Genomic DNA, 19,616 nt, shown 5'->3' on the forward strand with positions numbered 1-19,616 from the left:
CCAAAATTCCCCTTTCTAGTTGTTTAGGTAATTACCTTTCCATAAAAACATACAACCAGGATTTCATCTAAGTCAGTGGTTTTCAGACTTGTTTCTTAGAAGCAAAACCCTTCATAGAAGCCAAATTGTAAGTTTAAGTTTAAATCAAAAAGAACAACTCTAGAATGTTGATAAGCACTAATCTGGAAATACAGGTTAGAGTGGAGAACTGCAAGTGATAATAGGCCTCAGCTTCTAGTCCATCCCTGGGGCCCAGTATAGAGAACATCCTGACACACCGAGGGAGTTGCCAGAAATGGCAACCGTGTTTTAATAGTTCACTCCGAAATCTCAGGATACATGCAGTTTATTTTTTATTTTATTTTATTTTATTTTTGAAGATTTTATTTATTTATTTGACAGAGAGAGAGATAGCCAGAGAGAGAGGGAACCACAAGCAGGGGGAGTGGGAGAGGAAGAAGCAGGCTCCTAGCAGAGGAGCCCGATGTGAGGCTCGATCCCAGAATGCCGGGATCACTCCCTGAGCCCAGGGCAGACGCTAAACGACTGCGCCACCCAGGCGCCCCAGGATACATGCAGTTTAAATTACCTTCATCCCAGAAGCCAAGGGTGGGAGCAGTAGGAATTATTTACGCAGTTGAATCACTACTAAATCTAGCAGCACTTTATGTTCCTTATAAAGAGTAGGTCTCAGAGAAAGTCTCCCAAGCATGCAGTAAACACAAAAGCCAGCTGTGCTGTGATACCAGGGCCTGGATGTGACCTCCTTGAGGACCGCGCGGTGACGGGGGCTGCTCTGACAGGCTGGGTCTCCCTGAGTGATGGCTCCCCAGGGTGCTGTCCTGTGCAGCTCTCCGTGAGCACTCTCCTTGCAAAGCCAGAATTTATATAAATACGTAAGATATCCTCTTCCCTAACACATTTTCAGGGAGTACAGATACTTGCACATGGAGGGCAGAAGACACTGGGTCCTGAGAGCCTCGCAATAGCAAGTTTACCTGACAGCACAGCGGGATGTGTGGATGGTCTTCAGTGGGTTACGGTCGGCGTATCAGACTTCTGAGTGTAGTGTGTCTTGTGTAAGTTCTAAAGGAGTTCAAAATATTTGTGAATCAGGTAGTTGGGAGACCACTGGAATACCACTCAGTGCACCCTAGGGTCTCACAGAACGGTTTGAAAACCGCTGTTCTAGGCAAACTCTTGTAAGCAAAGCTTTATCAAAACACCTTCATCCAAATACAGATTTGTCCTGTTTTTAAAGACAGACTTTGGCAGCTCCATTAGATTTCCCCCATGATGCATTTGGGAATTTCTCAGGATACAGAAGCTCCTACCATAAGAATATATTTCCGAACATGCTCTTTTCCTTTTCTTATTTTAAGCACGTCACTTCTAAGGCTCACCTCTTGTCAGAAGCCCCAGTGGCCCTGTTCCTACTTGGCAGAGATCATCTTTGAGGCTGAACTGTTACCATGGGCTGTCCTTTCTCTTCTGCTTCTGCGTCCCATTCCTCTTGTTCGTCTGGTTGCTCCTGGCTGAGTCCTTAAGGAGATCATCTCAGCTGAGCATGGCAGTTTGGAGTCTTCCGGCCATGAGGGTGCACAGCTGACTGAGCCTGCCATCCTGCCTCGCTTGATGGCTTCCATAGCTCTCGGAGGGATCGGACTGTTAGCCAGGCTGCCCTTCCAGAGAAGAGAGCTGATGTGGACCTGCCATCTTATTGACCTCTCTTTGTCTAAGGCTCATGTATATCTGCACCATAAGGCTTAGGTTCAGAGCCTGCAAGCCTAGGGCAGATGTGATTTCTGGTCTGGAGCAGCTGAGAAGCCCTTTTTGTTTCTGGAACCGTGATGCAAATTTTATCCACTGCATCAGCCTTGAGCAGGAGTTGAAAAACCATTCCAGGATGACATTCTACTTTCTGGTATGGCCTTTCTTAAAGGGGGAACCCTCGTGTGGTACAAAAGATCGGCAGGAGCAGCATGCAGACAGAGAGATCTGGAGGCAAAGGGTAACAAGGAGCGGCTGGCTTCTGTTGTACTCTGCATTTGTTTGTGGTTCTGGGAGGATGAGCACTGCCCGACCAAGCCCAGCCCTCAGCCGTGCCCAGGCTCTGCATCTCAGGGATGGGAAGAATGCAGCCCCCTTGCTGGACAGTGTGGAGCTGAAAGGCAAGGAGTACCTGAGGCCTGCAGGCCTCCAAGAGCCTTAGGGAGGATAGTGAGTCTGCTTTTAAAGAGAAGCCTGGCTGAAGTTGGGGCCTAACCTCAGAAGAAACAGGACTCCTTCATCTCAAACCTATCTAGTAAAAGCGGTTCTACAAGGAGTTTGATAACGCTCAGCAGTGGGGTTCAGGGGAATTCTTGGAGAGCTCTGACGCCTTTAAGCCCACAGATTGGTGGCCTTGCAGAGCTTTTTCAGGATGTTCACATCTTGCCTTCGACCCCTCAGCCTGGGGCTACTAATACTCAGTAATGAAGAGAGTAAGTAGCTCCTGGTCTGCCCTTGAAGTTTTAAAAATCTTAGTGAGATACAGTTGCCTTCCAGCAGGGTCAGGTCTCCCGGCAAAGCCAAGGCCTTCCGTCCTGTCTGAACTGATCAGAGGTTTGAGCCACAATCACATTGTTAATTGGCTATTAACTGTCTCACCTGTGGTTTTTAGGAAGCTCTTCCTTCCACCACCAGGAAGTATGTAGCTGCAGCACGTGTGTGTATGTAATGCACTTCCAGAGAGATGCATGCTTTCCAGCTGTTTCTCCTCACCCTCTTGCTGTATTTCTGTGTTTCTTATGCTTCATGTCATTGATCGCTTTGGGTCTGGGGGCACAAGAGGGTTATCTGATGCAATAACTCTCTCTTCACTGATTCCTTGTTGTAGACTATTGGGGAGAGTCTTATTACAGTGACCTCATCGACTTGCATCTGGGTGGTATGTATAGCGGCGTCTGTTGCTGACACTAACCCTGCTGACCCCCTCTCCCCACCTGCTGTCCCCAGTCCCTGCTCACAAACAACAAGAAGAAATCAACCTGATAACCAAACGGCAAAAGCACAGGCCCTTTTCCAGCTCCTTCTAGAGCAGCATGCTGGACCCTCCACACTGTCCAGAGAAGATTTGAGAGAGCCTCTGCTTCCCCGCGCTCTTTTAATTTTTCATGGTGAAAGTTCGCCTGCCCTTCCCATCGATATCACATCTGCGTCCTGGTCCCTGTAATACCGTTCAGTTGTCTGACAGTAACACACATGCGCACGCACTCACATGCGCTCATTCTCCTCCCTCTCTCTGTCTGCCCCCCTCCGAACGTGACCTCTGCCCTGATCTCATTCTCATTCCACTAGGAATCTCCCCGCCAGTCACACTTAAGAACCAAACATGTAAAGAACTCAGCCTCACCTGTTTTCATTAGGGTGTGTTCATGTTTCCCCTAAAAGATCCAAGTGCATGGCAACAGTGTCAGTTGTGATTTCTGCCCAAATTCACTGAACTTGAGGCTGTGTTGACAGATGCCTATAATAATGTCCCTCCTTCCTTGCTGTGTCATGGAACTTACTTTGCAATTCTTTTCAATGAAGATAGGAAAAGTCTAAGGCAGTGGTTCTCAAAGTGGGGCTCTGGACCAGCAGCATCAGCAGCATTACTTGGGAGCTTTCTAGAAATGCAAATTCCCCAGCCCTATCCCAGATCTTCTGAATCAGAAACTCTGGAGGTGAGGTCTGGTTATCTGTGTTCTAACAAACCTTCCAGATGATTCTCATGCCCTCTAAAGCAGGAGAACCACTACCTTAAAGAAATTCAAGATTTTGATGTCCTGGCTCTACGGAGCTCACCATTTGTGTTAGATTAGAGTAATAATGAATCCACGAGTCTCATTTCTAGACTTTGGGCAGTTTTCTCAAGAGGAGTGCCAAGCAGCTGCTCGTGAGGTTAACCAGGGGAGACTCAGGCTCCTTCTTGGAGTTCCTGCATCCTTGGATGGGCAGTCTGACCTCTTCACCTCCCCTTGTAGGCTCCTTGCCTAGAAGTGGTCTTAAAACAGAAGAACTAGCAAAGATTATTCTCTGTCATTTTTGGCCATAATCCCATCCTTTTAAGAGGCACTTTGTGGCCCATTCATATACAAATAAAGGGCATAATTCTGTGATTCCTACTGTATGACAGTACCATATTCTTAGAGAACCTCGAGCAGTAAGGGAACAGGCTCTTGGCCCCAGGTGGGTTGGGTTGTTGCTCATCTCTGCTCTGTTTTCCGTCCCCAGGGTGCCACAGATTCCCACCCCTCTGCAAGTCCCTTCAGCGGCCAGAGCTTCTGGTTTATTCAGGGACTTCCATACTCATGGCCATTGATGCTGTAAAAGGGCTGATGCTTGTGTTCCAATTAACAAATCCCATTTCCTGTCTAATATCCTCAAATCCTTTCCCATCTCCTTCTAACATGCCCTGGGGTTGGGGGGGGGGGTGTTTATGTCAATCCTAAAGGAATCTCCAATGTGTGAAAGAGATTCTCATTAATTTAAAAGCTCCTGGAAAGAACTGTCAAAACCCATTTCTTCACAGTTATATTCACCTTCCGTCCAGTTCAAGATCCTGTTGCCACACTGATCACCTCATGTGCCTAGTTTTGTTTTCTTCAGCCCCGTGCTTGAGTGATGAAATGTCCTTGGCTGTTCTCAGTTCTCTGTCCTTGGCTCGATAGCTACTAGCCTCTCAGGTTTAGAATTCCAACAAATTTCAGGGAAAAAGGGAATAATAGAAAAAAAGAAACTCCAGGTATCTTCTGTGTTAGAAAATACCCCACCATCAAATACCTTCTAGCCCCTGCTACTTGGTTCTCATCAACTCATCACTTCCTCTTTTGCCAACTCATTATGATTTCAGTGTTAAATTTAGACTTCTCTATGGTTCCATTCACCACATAGACGCTGTTTCTGTCCAGCCGACGAAGCAGGAAAGAATCATCCATTCTGAAGGCAGTAATTTGTACCCCAGGCACAGAGCAAGGGCCCTCTGGCCCTTGTTCCTGCCCAGCTCCAAGAGGAAAACAGATGCCAGAATTAGGTCCCTTTTCAGTTTCTGCTGATGCTTTATTCCCAGAATACTTGGTAATATTCATTATTGGGGGAGGGGGGTTGCCCTTTTGAAATCTGGTGCCTGAATTGTAGAGCCTGATTACTTCTCTACTCTTGCATCCCCAGAAGGCCACAGGGCAACCCTGTTGCTGAGCCCCAACACGGATCTTAGTTCTCAAGTGGGTGAGACAAAGTTCCAAGCAGTGCCCAGGTGTTGAAAATTCCACACCGTGCTCCGAGGAGTCCAGACTCCTGATCCCTGCCCCGCATTCTGCCCAGTAAACTGTATTGCTTTAGTAGGGTCTCTCAGTGGCTCTCAGCTAACTATTTTAAGGCTCCAGACCTATATTAAAAGTCTCTTTTTAGGGCATCTGGGTAGCTCAGTCGGTTAAGTGTCCAGTTCTTGATTTCAGCTCAGCTCATGATCTCAGGGTTGTGAGGTCAAGCCCCACATTGGGCTCCTTGCTGGGCGTAGAGCCTGCTTAAGCTTCCCCTGTTGCCCTCTGCCCTTCCCCACCCTCGCATGCACATGCACAGTCTCTCTTTTCAAAAAGAAAAAAAAAAAAGTCTTTTTTTTTTGAGCCACAGAGTATAGAAAATAAAGATCTCTTCTTCACATAGTTCAATCTTGTGATTTCAGAAGACACCATTAGAAGGGCACACAATGAACCCTGGCCCAGAGAGGAACTGTCCCCAGGTGACCTCACTCCCCTTCCCTTTTCTTCCCCGGACACTGAGCACACTCTCCCTAATTGGTCCACCCACCACGTTTTGTTGCACTAGGACAGATAGATGACTGGAAATCTTCAGATAGAAATGGTCTCTCTTCAAAAGAACTTTCAATTAAAAATATATACCTAATTTCTCGTTTTTGAAGATTTCCCCGCCTGATTTGGATGTCTCAAAGGGAAATTGAAAGAACATGAATGGTTTAGAAATGTAACAGAAGGGACTGAAAAGCCCCTTTCCTTGTTGCTGGTGAGTTAGGGTCGAGGCGCACAGAGGCCTAGCCCGGGCCTGCTCACTTCCCTCCCTTCCTCTTCTGTTTGCTTGCCTGCATTTGATGCTGGTACGTTTTTTGTTTGTTTGGTCTGAGCATTATTAGCCTTGCTCTGTTTTTGCTTAGGAACTTTGAAATTCCTAAGATTTCAAATCCAGCATTCTAATGTGTGTGTGTGTGTGTGTGTGTGTTTGCACATGTACGTGTTGGATCTCCATTCTTACGTGCTTTTTTTCCTCTTCTTTGGGGGGGGGGGGCTTCATTTATTCCCCAATCTAGAGATTCATTCTACACTGAGTTTTTATAACACAAGGCACATCTTAGCCCTGTCTGTGTTTGTAGACTGGTCCTTCTAGACCAGAAACCTTCCGCCCTCTCACGATGCCTGCTTACCACTCACCAGCATTGCAAACCAGCCAACTCGATTCCCGCTGGGTTTGGGACTGGGCGCCTCAGCCCTGCAGTGCAAAGGCTGCCTCAAGTCAGGAGCATGGCATTGATACTGAGGAGTCAGAACAGGCAGCAGAACATCTGGTCAGTCTTCCCTTGCTTCAGGCTACGTAACCTGAACTACACAGAAAAGAAAATCAATGAAAGTCTCATTCCTTACACCTGAATCACCAAGAAATTCTCCAGTCCTGGGCTTGTGGCTTTCTGTGAGTTTAATCTGGTAGATTGAGCTTGGACATGAAAGGTAGTGCCCCTGATGTTCCTTACGAAAGGTTAAACCACATTCTGCTAGTATCTGTAAGAATGAACTGTATAAAAAGTGACTGCTGCAGTACTGGGTCAGCTGTCAGCAAACAGAGTGGCGTTACTGCCAAAAACAGAGTGAGAAACGAGAGCCCCTGCCCAGGCCAGCCCGCAGAGACGGGCCCAGAGCTACTGTGGCAGGAAAACGGAACCACGAACTATGACTGAGACATAAGCGTTCCTGTGTCCTGCCCACGACACCTTGGAACCTCTTGTTCAGAGGCCAAAAGGAAGTGAAAAAGAACCTCTTCCTTTATGTGGGATTTTCCAAAAAAGGTGGCTGGAAAGGAAGTAATCTAACCCAGGGCTACTTTATGGATTTTTATACATGAAACAAGCTACAGTGTATCAAAACGGAAGGTGTTGGGATGGAGGAGCAATTTTGAGCCTATAAAAGGGTGATATTTCTATGATGTTTGTGAGCTGATTATTTGGAATTCTGCCTTTTCCTGTGAAAATGCAGTTACAGGTGGTAGCTCAGCTTATAAAAAGCCCACTTTCCTCATAATGTCTCTAGTGCACAGTACCAGGCTATGACATTCTGAGCATACCCATGGTTCCGTGGGGAAGTGCAGCATTCCAGGTTGGTACTTCTGGAATCTAGAGTTCTCCCTAGCCCATCTGTCTAGACCCTGCCCTTGGTCAACCAGGCACTGTCAGTAGAGACTGAAGCTTTAAGCCTGAGGCGAGGGCTCCTTTGTCCAACGACAGGAACTGGGAGCCTGTGTAGTGGGAAGAGAGCAGTACCTGGGAGGAGGCAGATGCCCACAGCTGTTTCTCAGCTCCAGACCAGACCTGAACATCCCTTTTATTTTGTCCAGGAATCCTTGAGACTGGCCTACAAACTTGCTCCCAGACCAGGCCTGGGCCACGTGAGAGGCAGGGCCTAGAGTGAGGTGTCCAGGCAGGTCAGAGCCAAGTGATAGTGTGGGGAACACCCCCAACCTAGGATTCAGGTCCTTGCTTCACCCTGTGCCCAGCAAGGTCACTTATCGTCTCTGCAGAATAATGGATGGAAGGGCTAATGCTGCCACCTTCCCAGGCCTGGCCTTCTGAGTAGGGTCTACATGTGACTCCTCTTCTGTCTGCTTCAAGGAGCTACCATTCATTAGATTTGCCTCGAGCCTTTGTGGGCCCTCTCAAGGGGGCAGACAAACTCTTAGTTCAGAATGAGAGAGGAAGATGTGGGCTTTAGTCAGGCCGTGCCACATTTAACCGCTTGGAGCCTCAGATCCCTCATTTGAAAACAGAGCTGGTACACCTGGCCAGGTAGCCATCCAGGAGCAGGGTAAGGCTCAGATGAAATAATACCTGTGAGAATGTTTTGAAATGAAAGCACGATTCATGCTTATTACGTGCAGCACATTGAATCTGATGTTGTGCTGCTTTTCGAAATTCAGTGACCCATCTCAGCTGCCCCCACGTCAAGGGGGCCAACGGCGGTCACATTGCAAAAGGAAGCGCCGTGGCAGAGGAAGACGTTCAATTTGCTGCCAAGGTGGAAGGCGGGGCAGGTGAGCTTGCAGCGTCTTGAAGGCAGACGGAGCAGTCCAGGGTGAGAGAGTAGGCCTGCTGGTGAGAAGCCTCCAACCGGGACCAAATTCTGGGTTTGCTCAGACGTAGGCTGACTGAAGTCCAGGGGACACAGGAATAGTTGGATAAGTGACCACTGTGGTGCCCGTTGCAAAGACACAGAAACCTATCACCCTAGCATTTTAAAATAATCATAATAAAAGTTTTAAAGACTTGTATTTGCCATAAGCTTGACGACATCTTTGCTCTTAGAACTAGTGGACCAAATCATCTATTTCTCACATCTCCAAAAAAGGCAAAGAAATTACACTCGAAATCAGCAGCTTTCTGCTTCCCTTACATGCTCATTGCAGATTCAATTCCGGGTGGAACTCCCCTCGCTTAACTGATTTTTTTCCCCTTGATTTCTTATTTTTAAAACAATATTAATTGGGTGTTTTTTCTGATTATAAAAGTAGTATACATTACTACTTAGATTCTGAAGGAAAGTCTGGAGAAGAGAGTCATAACCAGGTGTCCTGTTTGCTCAGCCCAGCTCCGCTCAGAGGAGTGGCCCAGTCTCATTCTGCCTCTGTCTATTACTATGACAATGCCTTCTCTCTCTCTCTTTTTTTTTACACTTTTTTTTAACACTTGCTTTCCCTGATGTCCCCTTTACTAATTTCATTTTCTAATTTCTGTTCTGACTATCCTGCTATCTCGTATTGTCTTCTGTATTGGAAACGGTGTATGAGGATGTGGTCTACATAAAAGGAACTAAAAGTTGTATTTTGTGATATCCAGAAAGTAGAAACACATTTCTAAACATACGTGCACGTACATGGGCTCAGCTGTATTGGTTGTGTGTCATGTCACTGTCCCTTGCTAATGACTGTGGACTCCGTTGCACTCCGCGCCAGACTGTTACACGTAATGTCAGTGCCAGGAAGCAGCAGAGGTTGTTTGTCGACATTGTTTTATTTATCCAGGTATTCTGAGCACCAACATAGAGTCTACACTTTGAAACAAAGAAGGTTGAATGTGGATCAGCTCTAAGCAGAGAAAGGAACCCTTCTCCCCTCCCCCAGCGCATCAGCTGATCACAGTCATGTCTGTTTAGAACCCTGGATGTAATCAGCATTGCACACACACGTGCACACCCACAAACAAGCCTCTGGCTTTCGGTTTTAAGTTTTACCCGATACCAGATTCACTGTGCACAAAGCACTATGATGAACACCAAAGGGTTAAAAAGAAGGGAAAATGTGGCACTTGCAAAGCAGAAGGGCCCCTCAACCAATAACTTGTGTATTGGGCCTTCCTGTTGACTAAAACAGAGCTATTTCTTAAACCCTGTTCCAATCCTAAAACTGCCCCTGCTCCCTACAGTCCTGAGGCCATTTCTCTGAGCCTGTGTCTCCTGTGTGTGCCCCAGTGGTTCTGTGATGGTCCCTTGCTGGGCTCCTTTCCCTCTCCCTGAGTAACTATCAGGTCTCCCTAAGTCTTAGACATGTCTCTCTGCGCCCTGTCTTCTCTCAGTTGCCCCGTCCATGACTCTAACCAGCATTGTTACTGTGAGTTTTCGATATGTCCTGTCAGCTCACCCCTTTTGGTCTTCCAGTCCAAAGTGTGACAGCCTTCCCCGAGCTGTGCCGTTGGAGCCCTCTCTGGAGATGGAAGGGCAGAAGAAAAGAGGGTGGTTGGCTCTCCCTGGTACATGGGGGGGTCTATGATTTGGACTGGGGGAAGTCGTTTCTGTGTGGATATGTTTCCCTCAGTTTGTCCTGGCTCAGAATTCAGAGCACTGTAGAGCCGGCCCTGGAAACCCATCCCCAGACGAGGCACTGCCTCCGTATGCTGCGAGCTGCTTTCTGTGGGCCTGGTAGTCCGGTGGTCGCAGACCCCTCCTCACCCCTTAGACTTATCCAAGGCTAGTTGTACGTGAGCGCATGCGTCTGTGGTGACAGCTTAGGCTATTTCACACGGGTTTGGTTGGCGACCTGAAGCTATCACCTGCAAACCTAGGAGCAGTTCTGGGCACATACTTAATAATGGACTGTTCCACAGAGGTAGACCAGTCCCAGGGGCTTTGGGCATTTTTGAGGAGGAAACGCAAAACCCAAAGGCCCCCATATGATGATATGCAAATGTCACCACCCTCGCAGTAAGGAACAGAGGAAGAAGGAGCAGCCCGCTCGCCCCCAAAGCCGCCTGCCATCACCAGGGAACATGTGCGTCCCTTTTCTGAGCCGCACGCCCAGTGCCTGGGTCTGCTCTTGTTCAGTTTCCGTGCTGAAAAAAGGACTTAATTCATTTGTAGACTTTGTTTCCCTTGTTTCTGCTTTTCCATTTCTTGTATTTTTTCTTTTCCTCCTGTTGTTCCTTTCTCACTTCTTATGCTTTTTGTCCTCTGCGTGTTTTTTATTTCACCTTCTCCCTGTCCCACTCCACTTCCAAACTCCTCTTCCTCCTCCTTTTCCTCCTCTTCCTTTTTGTCTTTCTTCGACTCCTCCTCCTCCTTTTCCTTGTTTGGTCCTTTTTGAAGTTGAGCCCAGTGGCGGGACTCCACGGCGTAGACCTCTCTCCTTCTGCCCTTGCTGTGTCCAGGAAGGTAACGTAACTCCCCCAACCTCATCCCCACTGCCTCTCAGGGGTCATAGCAACACTAGTCAAACAGGGACCCAAAACCAAGCTATTTCTCTCTTTTTCTCTGACACTCAATAGCCTTGTTACAAAATTCCATGAGTATGTGGCGGTTTCTTACAAGGTACAGTATCCCTTTGACTGTCTCGGGGAGGACTGGGTACAGAGGGAAACCAGAGAGCCTCCAGGTACAGGCCTTTCAGGCTACAGCTGAGCATCCCATGACATTGTCCACCTTTCATGGTGGGACTTCTCAGACTCAAATCGAGCAGATAGAGGGGACACACAGGTGAGGAACCTCCTACCTGTGGCAGAGATTTGTATTGGTGGAGTCGAGGAATACTGTCCTTACAAAGACTGGTCTACACAAATGCCCCCAAGTTCTTTTCAAAAAAAAAAAAAAAACACTAAATGCAAACTTCTCTACCCTGTGTCTTGCTGAGTGTGTGTGTGTGTGTGTGTATTTTTTTTTTTTTCAGTTTTTCTGATTTGAAGTCCGTTGTGGTGATAAGATTGTTGTTGAAAAGGCATGTGGGAAGGGGAAAGGGGAGTGTGGTCATGACTAACCCTTGCTAACCTCTTAACTCTGCTCTTCATGGCGCTCACATTTGACTTTCACCCACCCCGCCATATACCTTTGCTCATCGGCTGTGAACCGTCTCTACCATAGCTCATGAGCACTGTTCAGATGTCTCCCAGTGGAACTTTTGTCCTTGCTCGTGGGGAGGCGGGAAGGAGGGAGAGACTTCCCAGTGCATTCCCAGCTTGCCGCGCTGGACAGCTTGCATGCCTCAGGGCTCCATCTTCCATGCCATGTGGGCACACTGTGCAGAGACGCTCAGAAAGGAATGCATGGAACTGAGCTGTGCGCTGCTCTGAAAGCCAAAGGACCAAGTCTATCGGGTCGGGTAAGGAGAGCTTACGTCCCCAGACACTCCAGCACGCCGCAGAGGCAGGTTCAGCTGGTCAGGAGGGAGTTTCTGTCTTGCAGAGTAGGACTCAGGGACAGGCCTCCACCTTGGGAGCACAGCTGCACGTGCACCCAGGCACTGTGCATACACTAACCTCCGCTTCTGTGAGTGCTATTCATTTCTGCCTCTCCAGAGTGTGGCCCCCGTTGAAAGACTAACTGGCTTGGGCCTCCTGCGTGTCAAGCAAACAACACAGCAGAAATAGAGTTGTCTTTGAAAAGCGTGCAAGGAAGCCAGGTGGGAAGAATGTAGGAAAAGTGAGTAAGGAGCTTGATAGAGGAGCGTTGGCCCACCTGAGGGTATATTCCATATTTTTCTGGGTCTGGTCTTCACCAGCATAGGACGTCCAGCCAAGTGAGTCATAAAATGGAAGGCACTTTAAAAGATCTCCCAGTCCAATGCCTCTTAACCTGGGGCCCACGGGTGAACTTCAGGGAGCCCACAAACACCCTGAAGTTCTATATAAAATTATTGGACATGTAGACATGTAGTTTTCTAGGAAGAGAGTCCCTAGATTTCCTGAGATTCTCGGAATGGTTTGGAATCCAAAAATATTGAAGACCACTGATAGAGTCTGTCTTTTTCTTTAGGCAGGACCACACTATTGCCATGAGCTTCTTTGTGCTCCAGGGAAAAGGAGTTTCTTCTCTCCTTGCGTGGTTTGATTCATTGGAAAGTTCTTCCTTCTGTTCTCCTGCCTCAGTTAAGCCCAGCAGGGTCAGGCTGCCCCTGATGGAGATTCAGTTATCAGCCTTGTGTTAGTACAGAGCACCAGCCCCAGAAACTGCTGCTGGGGGTGGGTCAGAGCAAAGGGCACTGCCTTATTTAATAGTGTCCAGGGTCTGCTGGTGTTCTCTCTGCCCTTGGTGAGAAGCCTAACAGCTATCCTGCGAGGTACTGCATGAACCATGCGGGATTACTTGGGAGAGTGTTTGTCAGGAAGCCTCATAAGGCCACAATTTGGGAAAAGCCATCTCCCTGAGCGAGAGCTAAAGAAATGGGGAGGCATCAGTACCAGTGGTCCAGACAGGGGCAGTAGCCCAGGAAAGAGCTGGGTCAGTGAGGGTAACTTCAAAGGAGGGGTAAGTGCAGTTTATAAGTTTGCATTTGCCTGGTTCACGAGACTGGTTTTCTTAAAGCAGACCTAGTACCTAGCAAGTACCAAACAGATATGAAATGAGCGGAAAAAAAAGAAAAAAGGAGGGCAAAGCACTTCAGACCTACCAAGAGCAAACCGTTGAACAGGAGGGGTCCAAACAGGCTGTGACCAGGTTCCTGAGGGGGTGCGGACTGGGCCAGGGAAGGGCAGGTGGAGAGCACAGACTCTGTTAGGCTCTGGGGCATGGTGCCCCCCTTCAATGGCTGTAGGCAAACTTTGGACCTGGCTTGGGAGTGTTCCGGCAGCATCCTGCTCGGCTCTCTTTGCACATTTGCCCCTGTGTGATGACTCCTGCTGGCCGGGGTAGACAGCAGACACTTGCTGTGCCTGACGCACCTTCTCTCTTGGCAGGCATGGGCAAGAAAGATGACCCCAAGCTGATGCAGGAGTGGTTCAAGTTGGTTCAAGAGAAAAATGCCATGGTGCGCTACGAGTCGGAGCTGATGATTTTGTGAGTGTCCTTTGGTTGGGGACCCAGCAGGCGGGGGGAGGGGGGGCTGCGTCAGCTCCGTACCTGTCACAGCAGGAGCACAGCTGCTTCCTAATTTAGTGGATGAGGAAATACGGTCCCTAAGTCACCGTGCTTGTCTCCCTCTCTCCTCCCCCTGCCCCTAATCCCAGTGCCCGGGAGCTGGAACTGGAAGACCGGCAGAGCCGACTACAGCAGGAACTTCGGGAGCGGATGGCGGTGGAAGGTAAGGGGGGACCAGGACTGGAGGGCACCTGGGAAAGCTGGGCATGGGCCTGCTGCCTCCTGGCCTTATAGACCTAATGTCTTCGGCTACTGCCCAGATCACCTGAAAACTGAAGAGGAGTTGTCAGAGGAGAAGAAGATCTTGAATGAGATGCTGGAGGTGGTGGAGCAGAGAGATGCCCTTGTGGCCCTGCTCGAGGAGCAGCGACTCCGGGAAAAAGAAGAGGACAAGGACCTGGAGGCCGTCATGCTGTCCAAGGGCTTCAGCCTGAACTGGTCCTGAGCTCTACCCGTGCTCTGGCTGGCTGGTCTGTGGCATCCGCCTGACCCAGGCTGGGTTCTCCCAAACCACCCGGATGAAAGATCTCAGAAGGCCTGGCACCTCCTGGGAGTTTACACGCAAATGTCTATGTGCCTCTTGAAAAGTGGGTCAAGTGTCTGTGCTCTGGGGTAACCCCAGGTGAAGATGATTATCTGAGGTGGCTCAGACTCCTTGGAAGAGGCCCACCCTGACTTCCTGCTCTAGAGAGAGAGGAATACGGAGCATTTGACATGTGATGTGGGAAAAAAGAAAACCCGCTCGCTCCCTGAGGACACACGGTGGCTGGTGCTCCTCCTTCCACAAGAGGAGACAAGAGAAGGAAGCTGCTCCCTCTCCATCAAACCACAGCCACCAGAGTGCACCTCCACGGAGTGGAAGGGCCAGCGATCTTCTTCATGCTTCCTGAAGCACCACCAAAGAAATGAAGAAGACACCCCGGGGGGCATGATGTGAATCAAGCCCTGGGAGGGGGGGCAGTGGCCAGCAGGTCAGCGCCTACCCAGCATCGCAGGGGAAGCTGGAGATGGGCTGGCTCCCAAATTCATGATGCAAGTAAGGAGGACCCAGGAGGGGTCTGCTCCCCGGCCCCCTGCACCACACACTGGACCCTCGTGGCCAAGTGCCCCATGCGTCTCTCTGGCTGTGGCCTGAGGCCTATGGATTGCTGCATTCTGCTTTGACTTCACAACAATTTTGACACTGGAAAATACTGACTCTGGGGGACAGGAGGAGGCCTACCTTTCTAGCCCCCAGTTGACAGACAGGCGTTGTTACTGTCTGGCGCTTCACGTCTTTGGGTGGGAGATTATCTTTTTCCCTGACGTTTTTCCTGTGTTTGCACATTGAGATGAAGCTGTCAGCCTAGCAAGACGCTCAGCCGCTTCGGACCCTTTTTGTCAATTAACTTATTTTTTTAATACTTGAAAAGAAGTAACTTCATTTTTATACCTTTACTAGAGACACTGATCACTTGGCACCTGGTGTAGGAGTGATGGGGGTGTCTGCCGCGTCCTCCTACACGGTCCCGTCCTGAACTGACTGCACCCTGTTCTAGCCATCTATTTATTAGCCTTCTACAGGGTGTTGCTGACGCAGTTGGCATCAGGGAGCAATTGAGACCCCTGCATGGGTTCTTGGTCCTGGCTCTCCTGTCCCCTCCTGTACTTTGAGTCCGGCCCCGCCTCCTCCACCTGGCCCGCCCTCACTGTGGTACCAAACTTTGTGTCTGCACCATTCATTTGTCAAGGGTACATTTCAGCACTGTTTGCGGCCAGGCCAAAGGGCACAGATGCCACTCACCTCTCCCTGTTGAACCCTGGCTCTGCAGAACCCGTTTTTTTCCTCCATTTTGGTGCCAGGGTTTCACCTCCCCACAGCACGTTTATTATTAAAGGTAAGCCCTTTTCCAGGCTGGCACTGTATGGACCTTGTAATCCATCTGGCTGATGAGAATTCCCTCGGCCCAGCCTCAGATCCAACCAGATAGAGATGCAAGTATTGGAATTTAGGTTGGTCTCTCACAGTTAACTCCACCCTGAACCTCCTCTGCACCCCAATCTTCACGGGAAGGCAAGGGATAATGAGCACCACGTAACTGGCTCCTTGAGCCAAACTGCTCATTTCTCATAATTCAACCAGAGACTGGCAATGTAAGCTCACAGAACCACGGTCTGAGAAAATTTGGTGGGGCATCCACAGAATTGACAAAAAGAGGGAGGCTGCCTGTCCGTGCTGGGCCAATCCGGAAGGGTCCTCCGGCAGACTTCTGGTGGAGAGGGGCCAGTGTAGGGTGAACAGAGGCCTGGCAGCTCTTCAGGGCAGCCTAGATCAGGTGTCCGTGCTGACCTTGAGATTTCCATGGGGAGCCCCACCATGCCTCAACTTGAACCTTCATTCCTAGTACAAAGGAACAGAGAACCTGTCTTACTCTTCACCTTGTCCGAAAGCTGTCATCTCTCCCCTGTGGAAACGCAGGGGGTGTGCTGCTAGCAGCCGTCGCAGCTCTGACTCCTTCACTTCCTGTTTTCTGACGAGGCAGAGTGTCCTTGTTTCTTCTCTTTCTTAAAAAGGCGAGAGGAGGGTGTTCTGGATTCTCTCTTTAAACCTCAACCTTGAGTAAAATTGGACTTGAGACAGGACCTTCCTTGCTGTGTGGCCTTGTCCCTAACCCTCTTCGCCTCTCGAATGCTGCCATAACTAGCCCAGCACCAGGAGCACCGCCTCCATCCCTCATTGCTCCTGCGGACCCCAGAACAAGGCAGTGCTGGCACCGTGGCGGGTCCGGGACGCGACCAAAGCAATAGGCTGTAAGTAGCCCTAACGTAGCTGGAGCACCACACGGGACCGTGTGCCCTTGCTGCTGGCTGGGCAGCACCTGGTCGTCCTTCAGAAGCACACACTGCGGCCTGTGGTTGCTAGAAAGGGGACTGAAGACTTTGTAGAGAAGCTTCCAGAATCTGCAAGCCTCCAAGATGTGCCCCAGTTCTCCACTCCCGACGGTATTACGACTTCAACTCTAGTAGGGCACCTTTCTTTTAAAGCTCCCATTTTATAACCACTAGTTTGCAATTTATTTTAATACCCTGGTGACATGCTGCATGAAATGTTTTCCAACTCTGGAAATGCATGCAGCTCCAGGCAACTGTTCTTCCCGAGATTTAAGTCCCCTTGAAGGCAGGGGACACAGGGAATGAAATGCCAGTGCTTGAGTGTGTACAAGGCCAATACAGTGGGCGCCCAGTTCCACAACACCAGAGGGAAGGCGGCAGGCACCTCCACTCCTGAGTCTGAGGGACTCCACGTGGGGTTCTAACCCTGCTCGAGTAATATCACTGGGCCTTTGCCCCCAGAAACCATCCTCCAGATGCTTTTGACCAGCAATGATAGACGATTCTTTATCCTTCCAAAAGAGAAGAAATTTTTCAGTGGGGCAGGAGATAGAGTTCAAAGAAAAAAATGTGAAAGGTGGTAATATCTGAGCTGCAAAGGGGAATGGGCCATTTTATGCGCAATAAAAGTTTTTCAAAGAAATACAGAGTGTATTTCTTAAGTCATTTTAGCAGACTTGGCAACGAGCCAGGATGCATTTTCACACCCCACCACCCGCCTTCTTCAGGTAGACGGTGTCCACACAAGTCATTTAGATGTCTGGCATGTGCGTGCGTGTGTGCACACGCTTGTTTAAAGAACACAACTTCATATTATCCTGGCTCAGCCATCAACTGCTATCATTTGAGAAAATGCCTAAAACAACTTCGTGTGGTTTCTTCAAAACCAGGCCCCAGTACCCTCTTGAAGAGAAGAAACGTGTTCTGTGAGAGCGAGACCCTTCGAGTCGGAGTGACCCTGTGCTCCTGGCAGCCTTTCTTGCCAGCTCTGCTGCCGTGCCACCCTGGCCTCTGCCCTTTGAAACAGCTGACCAGGGAGCCCTGGTCACGGGGTCTGCAGCCTCCAGGCCTAAATCACTTACATGTGTCCATGTCCACAAGTACATTCAGCGTAGGGTTGTGGAGAGATGATATCACCCTTCTTTGGACTGGAATCATCCCCAGGAGATTGAAGGGAATAATCCTGGCCAACTGTTCTCTCTTTGCTACAAGAAGCCTCTTGGGTTTGTCTCCAAATGGAGACACATTCCAGCTCTTTTCCCCTCCCTTGGTGTGATGATGATGTCATTGCCCACAGAACTAATCCCAAAGGCACATGGCTCCCTCTGGAGTAGTAATGGCCGCAGGGAAAGAAAAAATGGCACTGGATGGGTGAGTGTTGCCCAGCCTAGAGGTCACTGCCATGGAACTGGTTCCCAGAACCTTTCAGCATTATTGCCAGCTGTCCCAGAAAGAAAAAAGGGACCTCTCTGACACAAACATGGACATCTCAGGCAGAAAACATATAACTAGCTCGAGTGAACATTCTGTGGCTATGGTGCGTGCCTGTCGGGAAAGACTGCAGTTTGGTAGTGTCCTGTGCTGATCCCTGTCACCTTTTGTTCCTCAAAGGGGCTGGCTTTGATTAGAGCTGGGAACAGGCAGGATTTGGCCGCAGTTCACAGCAGCCCCAGGTGGCAGGAAAGGATGATTGCTGTTTTTAGGCAGGTAACCGGAAAGGAAGACGGCCCAAGCCCCCACGTAAGTGCCGCCTCAGAAGCGTATACCCTCCTTCCTTCCAAGAAACTGTCATGTCTTATGGCTCTGAAATCCCTCCTGAACCCTGAATTTTCCTGGTCCCTTCTTAGGAATCAGAGTGAAAAATGGCAAATGGAGAGAATGTGCCATTTTATTTTAGACGAGCTGGCCAGATTGGCCCACTTATGGAGACTCACTCGCTCCTCGTGTGTTACCTGCTCGGAAGATCCCCTCCCAGCAACGTTCAGCGAAGAGGGTAAGAAACCATCCTGTTGGGTGGATTATGCCCCACTGAGACATCAGCCCCGGGGGCCAGAGCTGCACCTTGTACTCTAAACCAAGGAGCCTGTTAGATCAGGTGCCCAGGGTCACAAAGGCCTTTCACGGATGCTCCCAGATGGACCACCTGTCGCTGCTGAACTTCACCAGGTAACAGTTAGTGACAGCCCCACTCCTTGTGTCCCCTGCCCTGAGGTCTTCTTGCAGGTGGGGCTTAAACAGGGAAGCCGGAGTCCTGGCTTCTGTGGGTAGGCCATGTGTGCCGGCTGCCTCTGCCTGAGAAGACACCTGTACCCAAGACAAATATGAAGACCCGCAGTGCATGCACATTCATGCTCGTGTGCACACACACCTAAGCACCTTTCTTTTCATGGTCAGCATGGCCTTTCTGAACCAGAGTGGACATCTAGCTCTAGTAGTGGACATCTAGCTCTAAAGTAGACTGAATTTAAGCCTTTGGACCCAGGAGGGAACAGCTCTGGTGGTGGTCCAGGCTCCAGGCTAAGGCAGGATCCAAGTTGAGGAACTTGTAACAATAAACAGCCTGGTGCCTGGAAGCCTACAATTGTACGACACAGTCTCCAGTATAGGCAGATGGAGCATTCCCCCAGATCCAGGGCAAGAGTCGTTTGGAGTGCCCAGGGCAGGTGTGGGGCTGCCTCACACAACTTGCGAAATGAGGAGGTTGCTGGCGTCCGTGTCCACCCACGAGAGTGGTAAGGAAAGGGAGTCAGACGAGATTAAGATTAGCATTCAGACATGAGATTCGGTCCTTCCTCTTCCCTGACTTCAGAGGAAGCCTGAGGCTTATCACTTAACGGGTCGGTGCCTCCCTCCCTGTTAGCCAACCCACAGGATCCATGGGAGGCCAAAACATGGAAGGGTTTGAGATTCTTGAATTGGGGCCTTTGTAGATGGACAGACAGCCTTCATGATGGTAACTAATGTTGCCCTTGAAGAAACAAGAGGAGCACTGAAGGAAGTTGGTCCCAGCCCTCTGGGAGCTGGCTCCTTACTACCCAAGTTCATCTCAGATCTATCTGGTGAGCCAATGGAGTTGTGCATTTATTTTTAATTACTTAAAATGCTGGG

General features: G+C 49.5%; 1 protein-coding gene across 1 annotated transcript in view; it reads left to right on the forward strand.

The window, feature by feature from the left end:
• The window catches only part of MICAL3 (microtubule associated monooxygenase, calponin and LIM domain containing 3), a 114,164-nt gene extending 97,017 nt beyond the window's left edge, over positions 1-17,147 (forward strand). The window contains 3 exon segments of the mRNA XM_040641967.1: positions 13,457-13,556; positions 13,727-13,800; positions 13,898-17,147. Of these exon segments, the coding sequence (XP_040497901.1) occupies positions 13,457-13,556; positions 13,727-13,800; positions 13,898-14,082 (359 nt within the window). The 3' untranslated portion in view covers positions 14,083-17,147.
• The last annotated feature ends 2,469 nt before the right edge of the window (positions 17,148-19,616 follow it).

This window comes from Ursus maritimus, unplaced genomic scaffold (genome assembly GCF_017311325.1).
Source record: "Ursus maritimus isolate PB19 unplaced genomic scaffold, ASM1731132v1 scaffold_26, whole genome shotgun sequence".
In the NCBI taxonomy this organism is placed as follows: domain Eukaryota; kingdom Metazoa; phylum Chordata; class Mammalia; order Carnivora; family Ursidae; genus Ursus; species Ursus maritimus.